Below are 23,279 nucleotides of genomic sequence, written 5' to 3'. Positions count from 1 at the left end.
CGATGCTTTGAGTTTGATCCTCCCAGCGTCTCCTGTTTGACTGAAAATAAATCAACTGCACACTACTGAATAAACACGTCATTATCTCATACACCTTTGCATTTCAGTAGAGTGCACCACAATGTAATAACTATAAACAAGCTTTTTGAAAAAATACTTTAAAGTAGTTTTTTTTTTTTTTGCACCAATGTTCAAACACAAAATAAAAAAGAAGACATGCTCTGTTTTGCATGATGATGATAGGTTTGTAAACCAAGTCAGATAGAGCCTCCTCTCTCGCCCTCATACACTAATTAGTCTTCATTAGTCCGGCCTACATTGGAGAAGTTGTTCTTCAGCTTTTGGTTCTATAACAATAAAAAAACAAATGGCTAAAGAACGAATGAGAGAACGTCCCTAACACTTCCTCCCCCTGCAGCGTTTGAGGCGGAGTCACAAATGATAAAACACTTTGATATCTCTATTGCATGTGTGTCAGTTTGGCACTTTAAAGGATGGAACCACTCTCGCACACTTCTGTAAGCTACTGAACACTGATGATGACCAGTCTACGGCCCTATTGACACACTGACGTCCCTAAAAGATGTGAGAGATAGAGTATGTGCACACTCAAAGACAGGTTTGGACTACTAAGTCAGCAGCTTGAGAACACACAGGACCACCATCACATACAAAAAAGGGAAAGAAGAAGATCAGAAATCTTAGAGAATCTTGTAAATGCATACGTCTGTATCGTCACTGATGCTCTGTGATGACGGCAGATATAACAGGGTTTGGATGTAAACTTGTGGCGGTGGATTTTAAAGAAAGTAAAAGTCACTCAGACGAGTAAATCTTCTTCTTCTCTTTTGTCTGTTTTTTTTTTTTCCCCTTCCTGAAAATCTTCAGGTCTACGACTCAGAAGCTGCACAGCAGATAATGTTGCAACTCACTAATTGAACAGATATAACAGAGTGACAGGCCTGTGTGAGAGTAGTGTATACATCGACCACAACATAGAAAACACAAGATAAATAGGCTCAAGCTCCATCGACACACCAACAGAAATGTATCATTGATATAAGTGACAGCATTCTGTGTTTCTTTTTTTTCGGGGCTATATGAACATAAAGTACAGCTCAAGAAAATAAATAAATAAATAGCATTAATGAATAAATAAATAAATACCCCAGCACCCCCAGAGAATATTCTACATGGTCAGTCCAGCATAATACAATAAGTCAGATACTGTATGATGATTAAATTACAAAATATAGACCCTTATACAAAATCTCAAGGGCTCCACGCCTGTTTTCTTCCTTCTAGAGTTTATGTACATAAACAATAATGGGATTTACATCTTATTCCTTGTGAGACTGAAGCACGGCCATCCGAATTAACCCCTTCAGGGCTGAACATCAGGAGCGTCATGTGTTATCATACACTGTGTTTACAGCGCTCCACTCTCCTCCCACGATGTGACGGCGTTCAGAGTTTATTAGAACGAGAGGAGAGGGAGAACTTATTTAAAACATCTGTAACACTTCAGAGTGAGAGTGCATGTATTACCCTTTATTAATGCAGGAGTTAATGTTGATGTGTCATTAATACCTTCACCTTTAAGTGATGATGAAGTCACTGTGGCTTCATTCAATGAGTTTGCCTTTAATATATGAAGAGTTCATTTGCAAAAACAGATAATTCACTTAAAAAAAAAAATATTTAATTATTTTTTTCTATTACTAGCTTTAGGTATAATCAATCAACCGAAGTTGGGTGGGTTTGACTAAGCCAAAATGACATTACAATAAAGAGGTATCTTAAAAATGTAACTTTATTAAATATTTATATTAAAAAGAAATGTGTTTTTTGAAAATGCATAAAAACTGAGTTATCTGTTTTTGCAAATAAACTCTTCACATCATTCCAAATGTGTTAAATTCAGCAGAAACATCTGGGCAGCATGTGACAGAAGATGTGTCATGTTAATTTATCAACATCACTTTATAAAGGAAAAAAAAAATCACATTTTTAAATAAAATAAACAAAAATCTGTGTGATGTCAAACTATTGTATTTATATTTAGGGCTTTCTAATATACATTAAAAAGAAGTTTTAACATGACTTTTAATGAAAAATGAGTTATCCTCATTGAACCAGGATCTGTGAGGATTAAAGAACACCAGTGGACTAAATCTGGATTTAAATGGTCAGTAATGGAGTTAAAAATTAGATTTTTTGGTGTTCTGATACTTTTGGATAATTGAATATGCCCCGGGTCAAATTGACCCAGGAACATTATTGCTGTTCCAGAGAAACAAACATAACAGGAGGGTTATCCTTCTTTCAAGACCCAACTCCCTCTCAGCAGATGTGTGTCTAACATGAGTCTGGTCCTGATGGAGGTTTCTGCCTGTTAAAGGAAGTTTGTCCTCTCCACTGTAACTAGCTAAATGCTGTGAGGTGTAATGCTCATGGTGGATTAAGATGAGATCCGACTGAGTCTGATCCTGTCTTGGTGTTGGGTCTCTGTTCAGGATTTGACACAGAGTGGTCTAGACCTGCTCTGTTTGTAAAAGAGTCTTGAGATAAGGTTTGTTGTGATTTGGCGCTGTACAAATAAAGATTGATTGAAAGTCAAACTCAATGAATGAAGCCAGAGTGACTTCCTCATTAGAGGTGAGAAACAGGAATAATTAATGACACATGTTACAATAACTCAGACATGAACTCATCATGAATCAGGCATTAATTCAACAGAAAGTTTGTGTCACCAAAACAATCAACGAGTTCCTGCCCAGCCTCTGAATCATCCCTCTGTCTGTGATATTCAACATTCTCAGAGTGTGTCCTCATAAAATCAAATGTTATTTAAATAAAGCTTTAACTTCATTTCTATAGATTCATATTTGTATTTATCCGCCCTGTTGCAGAGACTTCTGAATCCCCTCCTTAAACGTTAAAGGAAGAGTCCTCTCTTTTTTAAACTTGTGTTCTGTTTAAATCTGCGTCCCTGTAAAAAGCTTGCATAACAAAAATACACAGCGGTCTGTCTTTATGGAAATGCTTTTAACAGCAGGTGGAGGAGCGGGTGAGAGGTCAGAGTTGTCTATACAGGAAGCTAATGGCTGCGAGGGAAACGATGACACCAGTCGTCTGGCCTGTTATTCTCTGTTTCTCCACTTGTATGCAAAGATGAGTCAACTCAAGAGGATGAACTGGGCACTTTTTTTTCTTCTTTTTTTTTTCAGTTTTTCCTAGAAAAAAGTAGAATGAAATCCTGAATGATAATCAACAGTGCTCTTTTTCTGTAGTTTCCATAGCCAACGATAGAAGACCGTAAAACATGTTGATTTTTGGCCTGAAAGGTGCATGCAATAAATGTAAACCACTATGTAATAGTAAAATATATACAGTGTCTGTACAGTTGAGCATTGTTCATAAACAGCATCCTCTCTCTCTCTCTCTGACCACACATAGAAAAGGTTTCATTGTGCCAACACTTCTGAGTTAAATCAAATAAACCAGCATCCAAATGAAGCGTCATGTGACCGTCTAACAAAGCTCCCTTAAAGTGCGTCAGATTTTTCTGTGTGTGAAAGGAAAGATAGTTAACAACACAATGTAGTTATTGTGGTTGATATTTCTCTCATGGATGTGTCTGCTGTGATCTGCATTGCTTCATATTTACGGTGGAAGGAATGCATTGAATCAAATTAATGTGTAAAAACCTCCTTTTGAGAAACAGGTGATTTAAAAAAAGTCCCAAATCAAAAAAAACCCAAGACTCTCACACGATCAATGCTTCCACAACACATCTACACACCTCCTCATACCAGTTATATGTAGTGCTACAACATTTGCAGTGTCTGTCATGATACCGAACGACATGACTGGAAACACAGAGAGATTAAAACCCAAGAGTTAAAGGAAAATGCTTTAAATTAAACCATCTTGTGTTGCAGTGGGTCCCCTCGTTCAGAATGTCCCTCGCCGGCACAGAGCGTAATGTAGAATGTAATGAACGGTGTGATGCTGGCCGGATACACACCCAGGCCTAGAGATAGAGATAGGAGACCCAGTAGACCAGGTTGAAGAGACCGAATGCAGTGGGGAAGAAGATGCGTGCGTACGAGTCTATCTTGGCGACGCGGATGTGCAACCTCCCGTGCCGCCAGGCTCCCGAGCGGCAGTCTTCGAAACAGCAGAAGAAGCTGGTGCAGTCCTTCCCGTCCAGACACTCGTAGCCGTACTCCTCGTCCCGCTCCTGCATGTGCGTGGCGTTGTTCATCTGGATGGCGGTGGCCGAGCGTGGGCGGATGTCTACCGTGGGTGTCTGCTTTTGACAGGACAGAACGGACACAGTTAGCCTGCAGGAGCCTCAGAGCGCCGTCATAAAGAAAACCTCCCTGACATAACAAAGGGAGCTCATCTACGCCGCTGTCGCCTTTCTCTCACTTCATTTTCTGTCATTAGTCAGCACGATGTAATTTACACCTTCAGCTCGCCAATGGATCCTTTTTAATGTTGAGGAAATACTTCTGGAGCTGTAACTACCACCTGTGGTTGTAATTAGTGAGGCTTAGAGTGACAAGGGTCAGTCTCTGTGGAGACCCGGGATGACAATTAGGGCTGGAGGAGAGCCGGCATGCTGAGGTAGTCATATTTTCCTCCTGTGCAGTGGTTCACCACCACACGCTTTATTTAGCAGCTACATCAAGCCTGTGCTGGGCAATGCCACTCAGTTCTTTCTCTAGATCAGTGCTTTTCAACCTTTATAGAGCCAGAGTCACACCACCAACCAAAAGTGTTCCAAAATGACACATGTAGTCTCTCAGTTTATGAATCTATGTATCTGAGAGAGGGACTTTGTCTGCTTCTTTAACTGCATCAGGGCGAAGCATCTCATGTACACTGGCTTCTGTAATGTCTCTGCCACAGTGTGTGGCTTTAATGATTTGGCTATGAGTTCAGATACTCAGGAGCTAGCTTTGAGAGCTCTCAAAGACAAGTTGTCTTTTACACTGCCCATATCACACTCTTAATCCAGGTTAGAATTTATCCAGGGACCAGCTTGGAGCTTTCATTTTTGAATATTTATCCATCGCTGTTATACGCATATGTCTTGTCACAAACGCCTCTCACATGCATCATTAATTCCATTGTCTTAAATTAACAGGGTCATTAGTGTGCTTTATTGCCACTGAATGGGTGGGTAGTGCAGGTCAGTACATGGATGAGTATTGAATTACTCCTCCAGTCACTACACTGCAGACACAGACGCACTACATGGGAAATTATTTGCAGTATATGAATAATATTTGTTTTGAATAATTAAGTGAAATTGGAAAAGGTCCCACGGCACACCTGGCGATCTGTCACAGCACACTAGTGTTCCACGGCACAGTGGTTGACAATCACTGATCTAGATGATGCTTCTGCTGTTGCACAACATTTCCAAATGCTGTGGAAACACTCGCTGACACTCGTCTGAGCAGAGCGTTCAAGGATGTTTTTAATGCCGGTGACTCAACAAAATGGCACAATTTAGACCTGAGCCTTTTTAAAAAATGTATTCATTATTTATTCCTCCCCGGAAATGCATTTTCAAGATATGTTGTAACTGGCTTATGATGCATCATAAAGCCAAGCTTAGGGAGGAGCATGTGTTGGCAGATGTGCAGCACACAGCTCAATATTCCTCCAGCCCACTCGCTCTGTCACTAAACGGGTTAGAATAAATCTCCTTTGCAAACTGTGCTCACCACTGGAGGGCACATGCCTTTCATTTGTGAGGCTTCCTAAAATAGGACAGTGACATCAGTGCAGTCTGTGGACTCTGTCATTTTTTTTTTTTAAAGGGAGACAATTAGCATTCAAACTGAACATTTTCATCAGCTTTTATCTCCCAAAACCATGCCACCTTTGCACAAATTGGAACTGGGGCTGTTTGGCAGATTAAATGCTCCCCCCCCCCTTCGCCTTTGCAAGCAGTGGAACATTCCTTGACCTTGCTGATAAACTAGGGGTGTCAAACTCATCATTTAAAGAAGACACAGTGAGGCAGGCATGCTCCTGAGTTCAACTTCTAATATCACCGCTTCCCCTCCCCTGAAAAGTGCCAGTAGCTGTCACTTAACTTGCTCTTTATGTTCCATCTTGGTAACAAGGGGACAATTATCTCAAAATGACTGCACTCACACCAAATATGCTTTTCATGCTCTTGTGAGAATATCAAATACATTCTTTTTAAATTGAATTAAGCAATCATAAAAAAAAGGACACATTTATTCCCCCTCAGTTTCTCTGTGTCTCTAAAATACGCATGCTTGCTGCAAAAAATGAGGTCATTGCAGCTTTAGCTGGAACATGACATTATCTGCTGTAAGCATGCATCCTCAAACAAGCTTAAAATACTTAAACTTGATTGGACTGTTCATTCCCTGGAACTTCTCACACAGCACTAGTGCACAAACCTGCTGTCCCTTTGAAAACCACACATAACCACAAACAAAGCGACACAGGGAGGGGTGAGGGGGGCGGGGTTAGCTTCAGCATTTTTGTCCTTATTGAGCGGACAGTATGTTGAGTTAATGAGGGGATTAGCGGGAGCAGGTTATGACTCAGTTCTCAAAGGGGATTGGTTGCATTGGAGTAAAGCGCAGTGGAAAGCTCAAGCAGAAGGAGCATTAAGAGCATCCTGCCGCCTGGCCCGGTGAAGCTGGGCTGTGCTGAGTCGGTGTTAGCAAAAGAGAAATCATAGAGAACATAACGACAAAGAAACGACACAGTGGCATCGGCAACTTTAACCGGCTGAACGTAGACAACCTCCTCCCAGAGAAAAAGAGAGCCTGAAAACAGTCTGCACATTTAATGGAGGATCTGTTGCTTATCTGGCTTAGAGGAGATATTAAATAGTTGTGTTTAAACACTGCAGGTGGATTTCACACAGCTCTTTTAGCCTCATGTGTTTGGTACAAATCTAAAGTGATCTGACCCTTAAAAATACTGCTGCACAAACTTAAGAGCACGTATGACCTCTGTGTGGAAAAGCAGATTATCTTCACCAGTGTTTGGATAAATTTAGATCTTTGCTTGCTCCCGCCCACCCTAGATGCTTTTTGGGTGTTTAAAGATTAGCATGCACTAATCTTCTGAATGGATCTCCAAGTATAATTGGACTTTAACACAGTGCAGGGGTTGTCTGTTTCAGTCTGTTAAGGCTCTGCTGACTCTGTAGGAAGCGTCAGGTTGAGAAGCTCAGCAAACACACAGGTATAGATTTACTGGCAGGAGGAGAAGGGACAGAAGAGGAAGCTGCTGCAGCGGCTGCTAGTTCACTGTGGTTACAACAACAACAACAACAAAGAGTGAGACAGGACAGAGGGAGCCAGAATGAGTCCACACCGGGCCTGGACTAATCTATTCCTCTGGACATGGGATGTGTGGGATGCTTATTAGAATTTTTAAAACAGGTCTTAGCTGTCTGGCTGGCTGCCTCCGCACTGTGCACTGCAGAGTGCCCCTTTTTTTACTGTTATCTCTGACACCTATTCAGTCACTAATGAGGAAATGCAGGTAGATAAAGAGGGAACAGAAAGAGGCGTGTCTGCTGGAGAACAGACAGAGAAGCAGTGAGGTGCTCAGGGCTCTAAGAGCCAAAATGCATCAGACACATGCAGTCAGACACAGGCAATATACCTTTGAGGAAAAGAGCCGGAGGAGCTTTTGTCCAGACAGGAAACAAAGAATATGTGGAGTTGGAAGAGAGTAACAAAAACACAAAGAAGACGTGAAAACAGAGAACAAAAAAAAGAGACAGAAAAACATCAAAAAGAAAACAGAAACACAAGATAATGTGTGAACATCACCAGCTCTGCATCGTCTGGATAAAATGGAGAGAGAAGAAAATACTGCAGAGAGACGGACATGTTACAAACAGAGACAAGGGGAGATGCATGGTGGGATATATTTATGTATCTCACATGCTTCTTACGCCGGCGTCACCTTCAGAGAAATGTTACATTACACACAGACATATTGCAAAGCTGCAGAGATTACACACACAGATAATCCAGGACGCTCAGATGAAACTCTCCCTGTGAACGTAAAGGTGTTATATTTTCACTACAGGTCAGAAACATTCATCTCACATGGACTCATTAATTTAACAGACGCTGTGAAGGAAACAAATGAGAGTGATAAACTAACTGACAGGAGGACATCTAGGAAATAACTCTGCATTTCATTCAATGCTGCAAACAAGACGTCAAAGACAGCTCTGCATGTTTTAACTCCTGGATTTACACATTCTTAATGCATGAACAGTTTCAGTCAAAGACCTCTCTCTCTCTTTTCTTCATACTTACGTCTTCATGTACCTCAGAGAGGGCTGCAGAGGATCTAGAAACCCCCCCCCCGGGATGACAAACTGGCAACACACCTTTCACTTTATCCATCATTCATTAGCTCAGTGAGAGCGGGTTTGAAATCAAAGTGTAAGATGGTGAAATAAGAGAGCCCAATCATTCCCCACATGCCAGTTTGAGACTCAGATTAACTCAAAGAAACGCTCTGACTTGAAATCCAGAGGATCTCAGACACGGACTGAGAATGATTTTAACATTTTACGCCTTCAATTCTGCTTTCTTACTCATGCACAAGGTGAAGTTAGGATAAGTATGATCACTCCTGGTTCTAAAACCAACATGGCCGCCTTGAAAAAGCATCTAAAACAGCCTAAAAATAAACAACTAGCTTGATATTTGTTAGTTTTGCAGATGATACAAATTTGTTTTGTTCTTGTAAAATGTAAATGATCTTTTGTGTCTTGTTGAAAGAGAGCTGGAAATTCTCAGCTTGGTTTGATGTGAAGAAATTATCTCTTAGTATTAAGGAAACCAAATTCATGGTGTTTGGAACTCAAAAGGAAACTAATGTTAAAAATCTGTAACTTAATATTGAAAGAGTTTTTGAAAACATGTTTCTGGGAGTTGTGATTGATTATAAGTTAACATGGAAACAACATATTGAATATTTGAATAATGCAAATAATGTTCAAAGCAAAATCAAACTCCTTCCACACACTATAAAAGTTATTTTCCATTCAGGAGAGTCGATTTGATTTTAAAGGTGTTTGTAAGTTTACTGTCCAAATAGCTAACAAAGGTGTTAAAAGAAGAAGTGTTCCTGTTGTTGGGGTTACATTTCAGAATGATGCAATGTTAAATTTAAAAACTTGTGATTCACTTTTAGTTTTCAAAAAATGGTTTGCATAGCAGTTTTTGAAGGCTGTAAGTGTTCATGATTTTTACCTGTTTAGTTTTATTTTATTTTATTTTATTTTATTTTATTTTATTTTCATTTTTATTTATTTTTTTTTTTGTATTTTATTTTTTTGTATTTTATTTTATTTTATTTTATTTTATTTTCATTTTTATTTTTTTATTTTTTTGTATTTTATTTATATGTATTTTATTTTATTTTATTTTATTTTATTTTATTTTTATTTATTTTTATTCATTTTTATTTAAATTTAATTTTAGTTTAGTTTATTTACACTTGGGAAGCTGGTAGCTTTATTTGAGAGGCTTAAATAAGCATTATGCTTCTGCCTTTTCAGTCATCACTAGATGCACTACTGGTGCTTTATTGAAAGTGTCGCTTATGTAAATATATGTTGTTATGTATGATGACTGAATAAAACACTACTACTACTATCACTTCTGGTTACTAAAACCAACATGGCCACCTTAAAAATAACTATGTAAACATCCCATTCTGCTCTTAATGTCTTATTCTGCATTCTAAAACTTTGGAGTTCCTTCCTTTCTTAAATTTATTATATTTAAATGTATATATATATATATTTTTTTTTTTTTTCATTTCTTTGTTTATTTTTGTGTCTTTCAGTGAAGCACTTTTTAACTTTGTGTAATAAAGTGCTACAGAAATAAAGATTAATATTATTATTATTATTATTATTATTAGAAATGCATCTAAAACAGCCTAAAAAGGATACAGCCATCTCTAATTGAACTCCTCCATGAGGTCTATATTAAAAACCTGGCTTCATCTGATGGATCAGAACTCATCTTGATCATAATTAATAATAATAATATTCATAATTTGTATTTCTACATCCCTAATCCCCTCTGAATCTTGTAAAGAAGAAGTGTCAGGATCCATTTCTTCATCTCTATATCTGCAGAATCACCCTGACCCTTCAGTCCAGCTCCCATTATCCCCCCTGCTGGATTTAAACCCTCCATGAGGCTCACATCAGGACCGCTCCCGTCATGTGACCCGGGTCTAAATTACAAGCGTAACAGATGTGTGGTGGATTATGAAAAGGTTGGAGCTCCACGCCTCGCTCATTGAGTAATTTGACGTGGTATCCCTCGGGGAGATGCTCCCTTAGGGACGCTCAACAGTGAACAGCTTTTTTTCTGAGGCTTATTGAAGTGCTGTAATGCAGCGGGGGAGGACGAGAGTGTAGGAAGAACTTGATCTTTCACCTAAATACAGGATAATATAAACACTGTGGAGATATTAGACACAGATAGACTTCAGTGCATGCATTAGCATTACTCTGTGGAGGAGAAACACCCGCTCAGTTCAACGCCGACAGTTTGAGTTTAAACGCTCACCGGGTTTTTCTTCTTCTTGTCCTTTTTGGCGCTCGGCTTCCTGTTGCTCACAAAGTAGTGCAGCGTGCCGTACTCTATGAGCGCGGCGAAGACGAAGATGAAGCAGACGGACACGAACAGGTCCATGGCGGTGACGTAGGACACTTTAGGAAGGGATTTCCTGGCGATCGTACTCAGCGTGGTCATGGTCAGGACGGTGGTGATGCCTGGGGAGGAGAGCGAGGAAGAGAGAGAGAGATGCTTTATATCATTTAATACAATGAACAAAAACAGCAACATGATAGAAGTCAAGTCTCTGATGAAGCTTAAAGGGGGCGGAGTTAGCTTAGACACAGGTGAGGGACTTTACCTCTGAACTATGTGCGTTTCAACCGGTGGACCCAGGGTCTAGATTTAGTTCAGGGGTAGATAATCTCCACCCTAAAAACCCCCTGCTAGGGGGGTAGTACTTTTCAAAGGGCCCTGGACTTTCAGGGGGCGGGGCCTGCAATGCTGAACGTGCCTGATTGGTAGATTAACCTCAGTGTTTTTATTCCTCCCTCCGTCCACAATAACATCACACACATCTGTGATTCACTTGATTTCTCTTTCTTTCATTAGTTTTTATTTGTTCTTTTTTGTATGTGTACAAACATTTTTTTTGTCAAAACAAAATTTTGTCAAAAATTTCTTTTGTCAAAAAAAAAATTTTCTCAAAAAGAAATTTCTCAAAAAAAAAATTGTCAAAAAAAATTTTCTCAAAAAAAGAAAATCTCAAATTTTTTTTTGTCAATTTTTTTTGAAAATGTTTGTTTCAATTTTTTTTCTCAAAATGTTTTGTTCGAAAAAAAATTTCAAAATTTTTTGTTCAAATTTTTTTTTTTCAATTATTTTTTTTTAATTTTCCAAAAACCATTCACAGTCATTGTTTTTCTTTATCTGTGATTCTCTTGATTTCTCTTTCTTTCATTAGTTTTTATTTGTTCTATCTTTTTTGTATGTGTGTGTACTTTTCAAAAGAAGAAGCTGTGATTCTCTTGATTTAGCAGCTTGTAACAGTAGTCTTCTCTCAGCCCACCGTGAATGCGTCTCTCCTCCCGGTGTTCCGGTTTTAAAAGTGACCCTGTAAACTGGAGCCCTTCAGCTGAACGTGTCAGTGTTTGTGGAGTTTACACAGCTGTTGAAACACAGAGGGAGTTCCTGGGAATGCAAACTAGTTTAGTTTTTATTAAGATTTCAAAATATCCTCATCAGATATTTAATGATGGTCTAAAGACGTTTATGAGGGATGCGTCCGGCTGAGAGTCTCCAGTTAACAGGGTCGCCGTTTAAACCAAAACACCGTCCGATCTCTGCGATCACGGCTTTTTGAGTTCAAAAGGATTTTAAAGCCGTGTTGAAACGTCTTTGCTACTCGCGCTTATCTCCTCTCACGTGTTGATTCATTCATTCTTTGATTTTTCAATGTTTTTAACCGCAGGCGCAAAATTTTCACTTTTTTTTTAATGTTTTTCTGCTTTTCGAGCACAATTTCAAATTTGAGGAAAATTAATTTTTCCACAGGCTCTGGGTCAAATTGTTTGTCTGTTTTTTTTGTCAAATTTGTTTTTCAATTTTTTTTTTTTTTTCAAATTTTTTTTTTCAAAATTATTTCAAAACTTTTTTTTCTGTTTTCAAAAAAAACATTTTTCAAAATTTTTTTTCAAAAAATTTTTTTTTTCAAAAAAATTTTTTGCTATTTTTTTTTTTTTCAAAATTTTTTTCTTAAGTTTTTTTTTACATTTGTTTTTTTTTTCAAAATTTTCAAAAAACCATTCACAGTCATTGTTTTTTCCATCTGTGATGAATGGCATTCATCGTTGTTTTACTGCCCTCTACTGCTCTGGTGGTGTAGTGCCAAAGGATTTTAAAGCCGTGTTGAAACGTCTTTGCTACTCGCGCTTATCTCCTCTCACGTGTTGATTCAGTGAATCCATCTGTGATGAAATATAGCACCATCTAAAACAGACCAGCTGAGTCTCTTCATGCTAACAGGCTAACTGTTGTGTTGCTCAGAATGATGCCTGCCTGTCCGTCTGCTTCTATGGTGTCATCTGTGATGAATGGCATTCCTCTTTGTGTTACTGCCCTCTACTGGTCTGGTGGTGTAGTGTCAAAGGATTTTAAAGCCATGTTGAAACGTCTTTGCTACTCGCGCTTCATGCTAACAGGCTAACTGTTGTGTTGCTCAGAATGATACCTGCCTGTCCGTCTGCTTCTATGGTGTCATCTGTGATGAATGGCATTCCTCTTTGTTTTACTGCCCTCTACTGGTCTGGTGGTGTAGTGCATTTACTTGCCCGTGGTAGAAACGCAGACAACAATGGGGGCACAGGAACCTTTTAGTTCAGGGGGAAGTAGTTCTGGGGGCTTAAAGACCCTATAGTCCTAGTCATAGCAGTTTCTTGACACTTGTCCCCAAGCAGCACATTTTCCTCTCTACTTGCCATATGTCCCGTCTCTCTCTCTCTCTCTCTCTCTCTCTCTCTGCAGCTGTCTTATCCAAAAAAAGACATAAATGCCCACCCCTCCAAAATTAAATGTAGAAAAGGAAGCTGAAAGGAGTTTAAGTCCAAGCAGAGATTTATCTTTTTTAAAGCTCTTGCTTCAGTTTTCAACGTGTTAACTTTCCTCTCCCCTCCAGCTTCCCACTCATGCATATTTTAATCCAGGGACACATCTGCTCCTAAATGTCATGTACAATAGGAGTAAAAATGTAAAAGTGTGGACGCTTCTCCTTCAGTCTACAAGTCTAAATCGAGCCGGGTATCGAAGAGGCCATATGGTGGGAGGTGTAACAACACAAAAAACACCCAACTATTCTGAGCTCCTCTTTGAATTAGTTCGTTTGGAGATATTGAGCGTGGTTTATTCTTCAGGATGGAGGGTTCATTCACTTCTTGAGCTCTTCAGTTAAAGGGCGTGAGGCTGAGACGAGCAGCTGTTGATGCTTTCCTGGTTGATCTCCTATTGACCACCACTCTAACATACTGTACTCCTTTATCTGCTAAGCCGCCGCCGCCCCCCCCACCACACACTCTTTAATCACTCTGTCTCTAATGATGATGCAGATGGAGGAAGAAGTGATGGCACATGACCAGGGAGTGTGTTTATACTCTTAAGCACACAGATACAACAGATTAGCAGCAGTATTGCACAACTCCCAAACAGCAACAAACAAGCGTTGCTGCAGAGAGCGCCTCCTTCCTCTGAGCAGAGCCAGCGCGCACACACAGATTATTTATGTCTAAATTTACCGTGAACTGAAAGACATCAGTCTGCGCTAAGATTAACACGGCAGCATTGTGAGTGAATTGATATTTTTCTGGATGGCATTGAAGGATTAAGAATTATGTCATCTGCATTAATCCTCTTCCTAACCACCTGGCTTCCCGTCGCTCCTGCATCCTCTCTCAAAGAGAAATGAAGAAATCTGACTCCTGCTCCGTTCTGAGCAGGAATTAAAAACGTGTTTTTATTTGGACTGCTGCGCATCACGTCTGGAGCTGCAGGAGGAAACAAAACAAGCTATTTTTAGAGAGATTAATGATGGAGGAAGTAGTGATGATAGTGAGGTAGAGTGAGGGTTTCTGCCTGCAGGGATTGCTTTACATTCAGTTATGCTCGCTAATGATCACATCACATGGACTGGAGGTCAGGATTTAGAGCCTTAAGGAGAGCTGACTAAGGAAGAAGTAACTGCATCGTAAGTGAACTTTTTGAGCGTGTCCACTGGACGCCAAGGGCGAGTTCAGAAGTTGACAAATTTCCTTGAAATCTCCACTTTTGCCCTCCTTTTTTTTTTTTTCTTCTTTCCATCCCGTGTCCTTTTGTTGCATGCAGCGAGGAGAGGCCACCTGCGTTATTATTGTGCTGAGGCTGCATCTCTGCATCTTCCCCGCTGTACTGCATAATTAATGCCTCATTAAGGCATGCATGAAAACATATGTGGCAGGAAAGGCTCCTCTAATCAAGATGGACTAGATTCCTCAGCAGCTGCCCCGTCTCAGAGGAGGACGAGAGGAGGAGGAGGAGGAGGAGGAAGGATGGTAGAGTGGAAAAATGAGAGGATTGACCACCACAGGGTTCTTGATGTGTTTCACAGCAGGGAGTAATTAAGGCCACAGCAGATAATGAAGCTCATGATATAAGTGGAGCGTATGTTTGTTTGGGCTGAGACAAGAACAGAAGATATCATATCAGAACATCTGCTCACCAACTTTTCTTTCATTGCAGTAACTTCAGCTTCCTTTAATTCTTACCCAATGATGTCCTAGCAGGGACAGCGTCCTTGTTGATCCAGAATGAGACCCAGGACAGGACCACAATCAGGGTGCAGGGGATGTAGGTCTGGATGGTGAAGTAACCCATCCTCCTGCTCAGGTCGAAGAAGACGGTCAGCACAACATAGTCTCCTGGAGAGAGAGAGAGAGAGTGATAGAGAAGTGAGCACAGAGCTGAACACTGTCAGGATGAGACAACACAGTTTCAGTATGAGGGATGGGACATGATTTAAAGAAGAGGTAATGTGAATATTATCTCATTTTAAAAGAACAATGTCTCATCACTTCCCCGGCTCCCGGCTGTAATACAGTATTCCCTCCAGAGGGTGGAGCGTCTTAAAGCTGTTTGCTTATTGCATTCAAACACAGAAGAAGAAGAAGAAGAAGAAGAAGAAGAAGAAGAACGCTAACTGCATTAAGTAACAGAAGAAGAAGAAGAAGAAGAAGAAGAAGAAGAAGAAGAAGAAGAGAAGAAGAAGAAGAAGAAGAAGAAGAAGAAGAAGAAGAAGAAGAAGAAGAAGAAGAAGAAGAAGAAGAAGAAGAAGAAGAAGAAGAAGAAGAAGAAGAAGAACGCTAACTGCATTAAGTAACAGAAGAAGAAGAAGAACGCTAAATGCATTAACAGAAGAAGAAGAAGAACGCTAACTGCATTAAGTAACAGAAGAAGAAGAAGAACGCTAACTGCATTAAGTAACAGAAGAAGAAGAAGAACACTAACTGCATTAAATAACAGAAGAAGAACACTAACTGCATTAAGTAACAGAAGAAGAAGAAGGTTTATTGTCTACACCTGCAGAGGAACACGTGTTGTGTGAGTTGATTATGAAATATTGTTTAGGCTTGAAATGTCCGTCCCTGTTTAATTACACTTCCTGTTCCTGACAGTCAATGCAAAGGGTTTAGTATCTACCTGAGTTGATTGAAGGACTCATACAACAAGGAGATGTTGTAATTTATGCAGTATGATAAAATTACATGCATATCAGCTTTTAGGATCAAATCAGGATCACAGGAATGAACAGGAAGTAAAACAAATGAAAACGTGTACGGAGCAAAGAGACGTTGAAACATGACGCAGGTTTGGACAAAGACAACAAAAACAAAAACACATCCATCAACAACAGACAGAACAAAAACAAGAGGAAACAGTTCTCTGCTCTTTGAAATCAAAGTGAAACCATCAAACCACAGAACTTAGTGTAAAACACGAGTCTGTTCCAGAGCCACGGAGCAGACGCTGACAAAGCCTGGTTGTCTTTGGTTTTAAGGTATGATTAAGGGATTAGGCGGGTTGTTTTGAGGAGGAACTGAATGAGCTGAGGGGCTGAATACAAAATTAGAAGATCAGTAATTTATCACGGGGCTTATTCATCACAGGCTTTAAAAATAAGTAAATAAATGAAGAGCTTCAGAATAAAATCAGTACATCTGCAGGTCTGCATGAGAAGGATTAATGTGCTGTCTTTCTCATTGTTCCAGTTAAAGAGGAGCAGCTGCATGAGGGATGGAAAGTTTGCATGCCAAACAATAATGACTTTATTACAAAACTAAGTGCACATTAAAGGAAAGTGTGATCATAATGAATCTTGATTATTGATGATTAGAGTCCAAAACTGGAAACAAAGAGGAGATAATGGAGCTCAGGAGCTGGACGGTAACTACAGATCATGGAATGAGTCTGATCTCAGGATGTTTGAAGACGACACAGAAGCTGAGGCTGTTTGACAGACGGCTAAACCGCCGACTGATCAATACAGAATGTTGTGTAACCGAACTCTACGCTGCTTGTTCGCCCGAGGCTGCTCCAGATCTGAGACAACACGGACTGATTCAGAGAGCTGGACTTGGACTTGCTTGAATACACACACACACACACACACACACACACGCACATCCTCGTCTCCTGCCAGTAGTTAGCTGGAACATGAGCACCAGCATCCAGCTGATGATGAGCCTTCCCTGGGCTGCCTGTCTGACCCCGGCAGATGTTAGGTGCTACGAGGTCGAGGTCAGCTGAGCCCAGAAAGACCTGACCCCTGCAATATGGCTCATCTGGCCTGCCTCTTTAAAATGCAAACCAAGCACACATGCATACACAGCTGCACCCTCTAGCTCTGCACACACACACACACATTCTTGCATCCATTAGCCTTGCAAGGAATTGGAAATGCACAAATAAGGAGACAGGTGTGTGAGAGTGAACTCTGAGCACACACACACACACACACACACACACACTCACACTCCTGTGACATCCACGGCAGCTTGACAAAGCAGTAATCCTTGCCAATGGTCTTTGTCCTCTCTGGATGTCCACCTATGTAGCTGTCTGTCTGTCTCTGGGTGTAATGGCGGTTCAGGGCTGGCTCCAGCTCAGTCAGCTGTCAGCTAATTGATTAACATCAGACTGCTAACAGTGTCGGAAACCTCACCTGGCCTCTCGCTGTGGCTTGTAACCTGCAGGGCACGAAGCTTTTCTCTCTCAGCCTCTCTCTCTCTCCACTGTGTGTGTCTCTGTGTGTGTGTGTGTCTCTCTGTGTGTGTGTTTGAGCAAGAGTGTGTGTTTTAGCACCCACAGCACACAGAGCAGTCTCAGCAGCTGGGGGACTGAACAGCTGGCTAATAATGTTCCTCATGAGAAAGGGCGCACAACACATACTGCAGTTTAGTGAAAAACAGCGAACATCTGTGTGTTTGTGTGCTAATGAGAGACAGAGAGGCGAAGAGATGAGACTGTCAGTGTTTATTATGTCTGCGAACATGTGCGCTCCCTGTGAGTGAGTCCTCGTGGTGTTTTGGATATGCACCAAGCTTTTTGTGATTCATCCCAGCATGCACCCCGTTCACCCGGCCATTGATGGCATCGTTAAATAAACCAAGCGCAATAACCCCGGCAGCATGACCATAACTGTTCACATCGCCACCTGTGTGGGTGTTTTCTGCTGATGCAGGCAGGTGCAGGTATATTACAGCGTGCCGCCTTGCTTTGTAGGAGTGCAGGAGACCACATGAAGGCTGCTCTCGGGGGTCCTGCAGCCCACCATTTGGTTTTTATTAACATCACATTAGCAGGGGCCCAAAACCGGGACCCCTGACAGCTGAGAAACTGCTGGTTAATACACTTCTTCCAGCTTGGTCAGCAGCTCAAAGCCTCCTTCACATTACCGTGGACTCTTAATGATAATGGGATTTCCACCACAGGGGTGAGGTCGGCCGGTGTAAGACCCTCGTATCTCCTCGGCCGCTGTGCTTGCCAGGAAGACACTTTGAGAAGGTGCTATCGACCGCTCCCCTCTATCCTCGCAGGCTGATGTATCTGTATCAGACCGCCTGCCATTACGGCTCCGTGGTAATGATTCAGTTTGGTAATGACTTCCTGATTCCATAAAGAAAGGGTCCAGTTCTATCTCTTGTTTCAAAGTTTGGCTGGGATTTCCCAACATGGAGAGCGGATCGTTCAGAGCTGCAGGGAAACATTCAGAGCACACAGAGTGGACTTTACTAACACTGTAGTTCTGTTTGCATGTTGTTAATTTGTACTTGATTACATGCTGAGGGAGTTTTAAGAGGTCAGTTCTGGTCCTGCTGGAGGTTTCTGCCTGTTAAAGGAAGTTTGTCCTTGCCACTGTAACTTGCTAAATGCTGCAAAGTGCTCTGCTCATGGTGGATTAAGATGAGATCAGACTGAGTCCTGTCTGGAAGAGGGGACTGGATCTGATCCTGGTCTTGATGTTGGGTCTTTGTTAATAATAGAACATAGAGGACGGTCTGTTTGTAAAGAGTCTGAGGAGAATGTGTGTTTTGATTTGGCGCTTTATAAGTAAAGATTGAGTGATTGACATAAAGAGGTCTAGATGGAACTGAGGCAGGGGGAAAAAAACCTTTTGACAGGCAGAAACCTTGAGCAGAACCAGACTAGTTGATAAACAGTCATCTGCTGTGACAAGATTAGCCAAGAAGTTAAAATTGAAGGAGAGATAAGGAGATAAAAAGCTGGGATTGGAGGCCAAAAAAGTTGATCATGATGTCTCTAAAACACACGGTGAAAGGGGAAAACAAAACTTCTTACAGGTAGCAACCTTGAGCACAGATAAATTCATTGATGAACACCAATCTTTACTGAATCCTTACTTTTGAAATCAAATAAAATACTGTCTCACGCTCTGTGAACTAGTGAAATATAAATGTTAAATTGGGACTTGGTATCAGCGGATACTCATGTTCAAACTTAGACTGTAATCTGGGGCTCTAAAACAAACACCTTTTGACAGGTAGAAACCTTGAGCACAACTAGACTTGTTGATTAACAGCCATCTGCTGGGATAAGATTAGTATTAGTGGATACTCATGTTCAAAATCAGACCAGGATTGGAGGCCTAAAAAAGCCTGATCCAGATGTCTCTAAAACAAACAGTGGCAGAGAGAAAAACTACTTTTGATAGGTAGAAACCTTGAGCACAACCAGACGCCCTGATACAGCCATCTTTACTGAATTCTTACTTTTGAAATACATACAAAAACAATCTGATGCTCTTTAATCTAGGCAAATACAAATGTTGTTGTAGGACTAGGTATCAGCGCATACTCATGTTCAAAATCAGCCTGCAGAGGCAGGGGATGAAGAACCTTTTGACAGGTAGATACCTTGAGCAACACTAGACTTGTTGATTGACAGCAATCTGCCTTGACAAGATTAGTATTAACAGATACTCTTGTCAAAATCAGACCAGGATTGGAGGCCAAAAAAAGCCTGATCCAGATGTCTCTAAAACAAACAGAGGCAGAGAGAAAAACTACTTTTGATAGGTAGAAACCTTGAGCACAACCAGACGCCCTGATACAGCCATCTTTACTGAATTCTTACTTTTGAAATACATACAAAAACAATCTGACGCTCTTTAATCTAGGCAAATACAAATGTTGTTGTAGGACTAGGTATCAGCGGATACTCATGTTCAAAATCAGCCTGCAGAGGCAGGGGATGAAGAACCTTTTGACAGGTAGATACCTTGAGCAACACTAGACTTGTTGATTGACAGCAATCTGCTTTGACAAGATTAGTATTAACAGATACTCATGTTCAAAATCAGACCAGGATTGGAGGCCAAAAAAGCCTGATCCAGATGTCTCTAAAACAAACAGTGGCAGAGAGAAAAACAACTTTTGATAGGCTGAAACCTTGAGCACAACCAGACGCCCTGATACAGCCATCTTTACTGAATCCTTACTTTTGAAATTTAAAAGAAAGACTGTCTAGGTTATCTAGGTAAATACAAATTATAGTAGTTTACACATTATAATTCTAGTAATTATTTTAAATCAAATAAGGAATGATTTTTTGATTTGGCCGGTACATTTTTAGAGGTCACTAGTCGATGGCAGATGAGGTAAAATGTTAATTTTACGCCCTGCTCACTCCACTCTCCAATGGGCAGCCATCTGCTGTGACAGATCACTGACAGGATGGGATGAAAGAAGTGAGATAGAAAGATAGAAAGATAGACAGAGAAAAAGAGAGATGGACAAACACAATGGTTTAACAGGCAGGATGTTCGAGCACAACCAGACTGGTTGATGGTCGGCCATCTGCCCTGACAGGATCGACCAGGAGAGGAGGACTGAGACAAACTGTAGTGTACCTTCAACCAAACCTCCAACCTTCCAAGAAGAAGTCCCATTCTACTCTTGTGTTGTTTTTTAATGGAACAACTTCTTCACACGTGTGTGTTTGTGTGTTTCTTTGCGTGCAAACACAGCTGGAATCTAAAAACATCAGGGCCTTTGTCCCAGCTTTCCTCCTACTGCGAGCCCTCAGACTCACCTCAGCCAGAGCTCTCCATCTGTCAACGCCAACAGCTGAGGGTGAATTCACAAGACTGTTCACACTCGATTTTCACAGGGTCCATGGAAACAACACAACAACACCAACTCTCTTTTTCAAAGCTGTTAGCACTCAGGTTCAATCTATAGATACGTTTAGAAGAAGCTGTCAAACACAATGCAGTGATCTCGCAGCCTCTTTCAAACGCCGCCGCCGCCACCGCCGCCGCCCACGTGTGCTGTGAGCTTCATCACTCGTTCAACTTCACGCTCTAATTTCTCAAGAAACAAGAACACTCAACCATTCAGCTTTTTCTTTGTCATCAGAATTCCTAAACAGTCCAAATTCTCACAATCCTATCTTCTTACTGGGATAATTGCATCGCTATCAATTCAATTTGTCTCTTTCTGTTTAGAAGTCATGAATGAAAAATGCTGATGACAGCTGGGAGCATGAAAAAGAAATATATAAAAAAAATCAAGCATGCAGACAACAGCTCAAGACTATTGTTTGTATTGAGATATGGTTTGAAGTATTTTTATTAGGATCACACATTTCCCTGGCAAAAGCGATTTACTACAAGCTGATGTAATCTACGGAAAGCAATAAAAAAACTTGGCGGGGACGATCATTCATCAGGAAACAGCGACGCTTTGTTGTTAAAAGCCGCAGAGACAACACACTCAACGGAATTAGACACACACACACACACAGCAGAGGAGGAGGGGGGATCAGTCTTGTGGTGTGAGAGAAAGATGGATGTTATCTTCCTATTAGGCAAGGCAAGGCAGCTTTATGTGTACAGTGCATTTCATACATGAGGGCAACTCAATGTGCTTTACATTAAAACATTAACAGCATTGGAAACATTCAGACAGGCATAAAATAACAGAATTAAAATGACAAATATAATAAAAATTGAATGTATTAAAAATGACATGAAAATGTAAAGTGAGTTAAAATAATCTAAGATAGGAAGGCAGAGGTAAATAAAAAGGTCTCAGTCTTTGATTTAAAGAGGTGAGAGTTGGAGCAGACCTGCAGCTTTCAGGGAGTGTGTTCCAGATATGTGGAGCATAATGACTAAACGCTGCTTCACCATGTTTCCTTCTGACTCTAGGGACTGAAAGCAGACCAGGACCTGAGGACCTCAGAGGTCCAGGTGGTTCATAAAGTAGCAGCAGATCAGCCTAAACCATTCAGGTCTTTATAAACCATCAGCAGGATTTTAAAGTCTATTCTCTGACAGACAGGAAGCCAGTGTAGGGATCTAAGAACTGGAGTGATGTGGTCTACTTTGTTGGTCCTTGTTAGGACTCGAGCAGCAGCATTCTGTATGATGGACTTCTTAGGGAGTCCTGTAAAGACCCCGTTACAGTAGTCTAGTCTGCTAAAGATAAATGCATGGAGGAGTTTTTCTGCATCCTGCTGAGACATGAGTCCTTTAACCCGACTCGTCTCATCACTATCACCTCTCTCTGACTCCCCTCTATCTGTCTTTCCAGACCCAACTCGGTCGAGGCATGATGGCTGTCTAACATGAGTCTGGTCCTGCTGGAGGTTTCTGCCTGTTAAAGGAAGTTTGTCCTCTCCACTGTAACTTGCTAAATAGGTGGGGGTCAGACTGAGTCTGATCCTGTCTTGGTGTTGGGTCTCTGTTCATAATTTGACATAGAGTGGTCTAGACCTCCTATGTTTGTGAAAGTGTCTTGAGGTAACGTTTGTTGTGATTTGGCGCTATACAAATAAAGATTGATTGATTGAATGATTGAACCCTTGATATATTCTGAAGGTGATAGAAGGCAGACTTTGTAATGGTCTTCATGTGGCTGCTGAAATGAAGGTCTGAGTCTAAGACTACACCAAGGTTTCTGGCTTGGTTTGAACATTTCATCTGTGCAGATTGGAGCTGAGCAGTAACCTTTAACCTTTCTTCCTCCAAAAACAATCATTTCAGTTTCTTCTTTGTTTAACTGAAGAAAGTTCTGTCTCATCCAGTCCTTGATTTGTTCAATGCATTTACTCAGTGTTTGTATGGGACTATAATCCTCTGGTGATATGGTGATGTAAATGTGTGTGTCATCTGCATAGCTGTGGTATTTCATGTTGTTGTTTTATTATTATTATTATTAAAGTTTGAGCGCTCTGTACTCGTGGACCTGCATGTGGAGGTTTAGCTGTACATTATTGCAGAAAAGCCACAGGGGGAGTTGGTTGGAATGAAACTTGGTTATTCAAGACTGCTGACCTGGAGCAAAAAAAAAAAAAAAAAGGAAGAAAGAACTGTCACATGAGAATATGATTGTGCTGGCAGCCAGACTGTAAATTGCTGTGGATACGGACGGGCAGGAGAGACCTGCGGCACATGCTGGATGTCCGCTGAAGGGAGACGAGCCAGACACATAGCAGAGCGGCTGACAGGCTGTCTCACTGAGCTCCTCTCCTGTCAGGGGTCATCTGTATCAGAGGTGACAGCGGGTGTCTGCTGTGCATGTGTGTGTTTGTGTGAGGGAGACAGGAGCACCGCTA

General features: G+C 40.9%; 1 protein-coding gene and 1 long non-coding RNA gene across 2 annotated transcripts in view; one reads left to right on the top strand and one right to left on the bottom strand.

The window, feature by feature from the left end:
* Positions 1-23,279, top strand: part of LOC117813285 — a 109,265-nt gene that overhangs the window by 33,980 nt on the left and 52,006 nt on the right. The gene's annotated exons all lie outside the window — the stretch shown is intronic.
* gabrg2 (gamma-aminobutyric acid type A receptor subunit gamma2) overlaps positions 2,586-23,279 on the bottom strand; it is a 78,575-nt gene continuing 57,881 nt past the window's right edge. The window contains 4 exon segments of the mRNA XM_034684417.1: positions 2,586-4,315; positions 7,681-7,704; positions 10,629-10,834; positions 14,909-15,061. Of these exon segments, the coding sequence (XP_034540308.1) occupies positions 4,037-4,315; positions 7,681-7,704; positions 10,629-10,834; positions 14,909-15,061 (662 nt within the window). The 3' untranslated portion in view covers positions 2,586-4,036.

Source organism: Notolabrus celidotus, chromosome 5, assembly GCF_009762535.1.
Source record: "Notolabrus celidotus isolate fNotCel1 chromosome 5, fNotCel1.pri, whole genome shotgun sequence".
NCBI lineage: Eukaryota > Metazoa > Chordata > Actinopteri > Labriformes > Labridae > Notolabrus > Notolabrus celidotus.
This window is presented reverse-complemented; position numbering and strand designations above follow the sequence as displayed.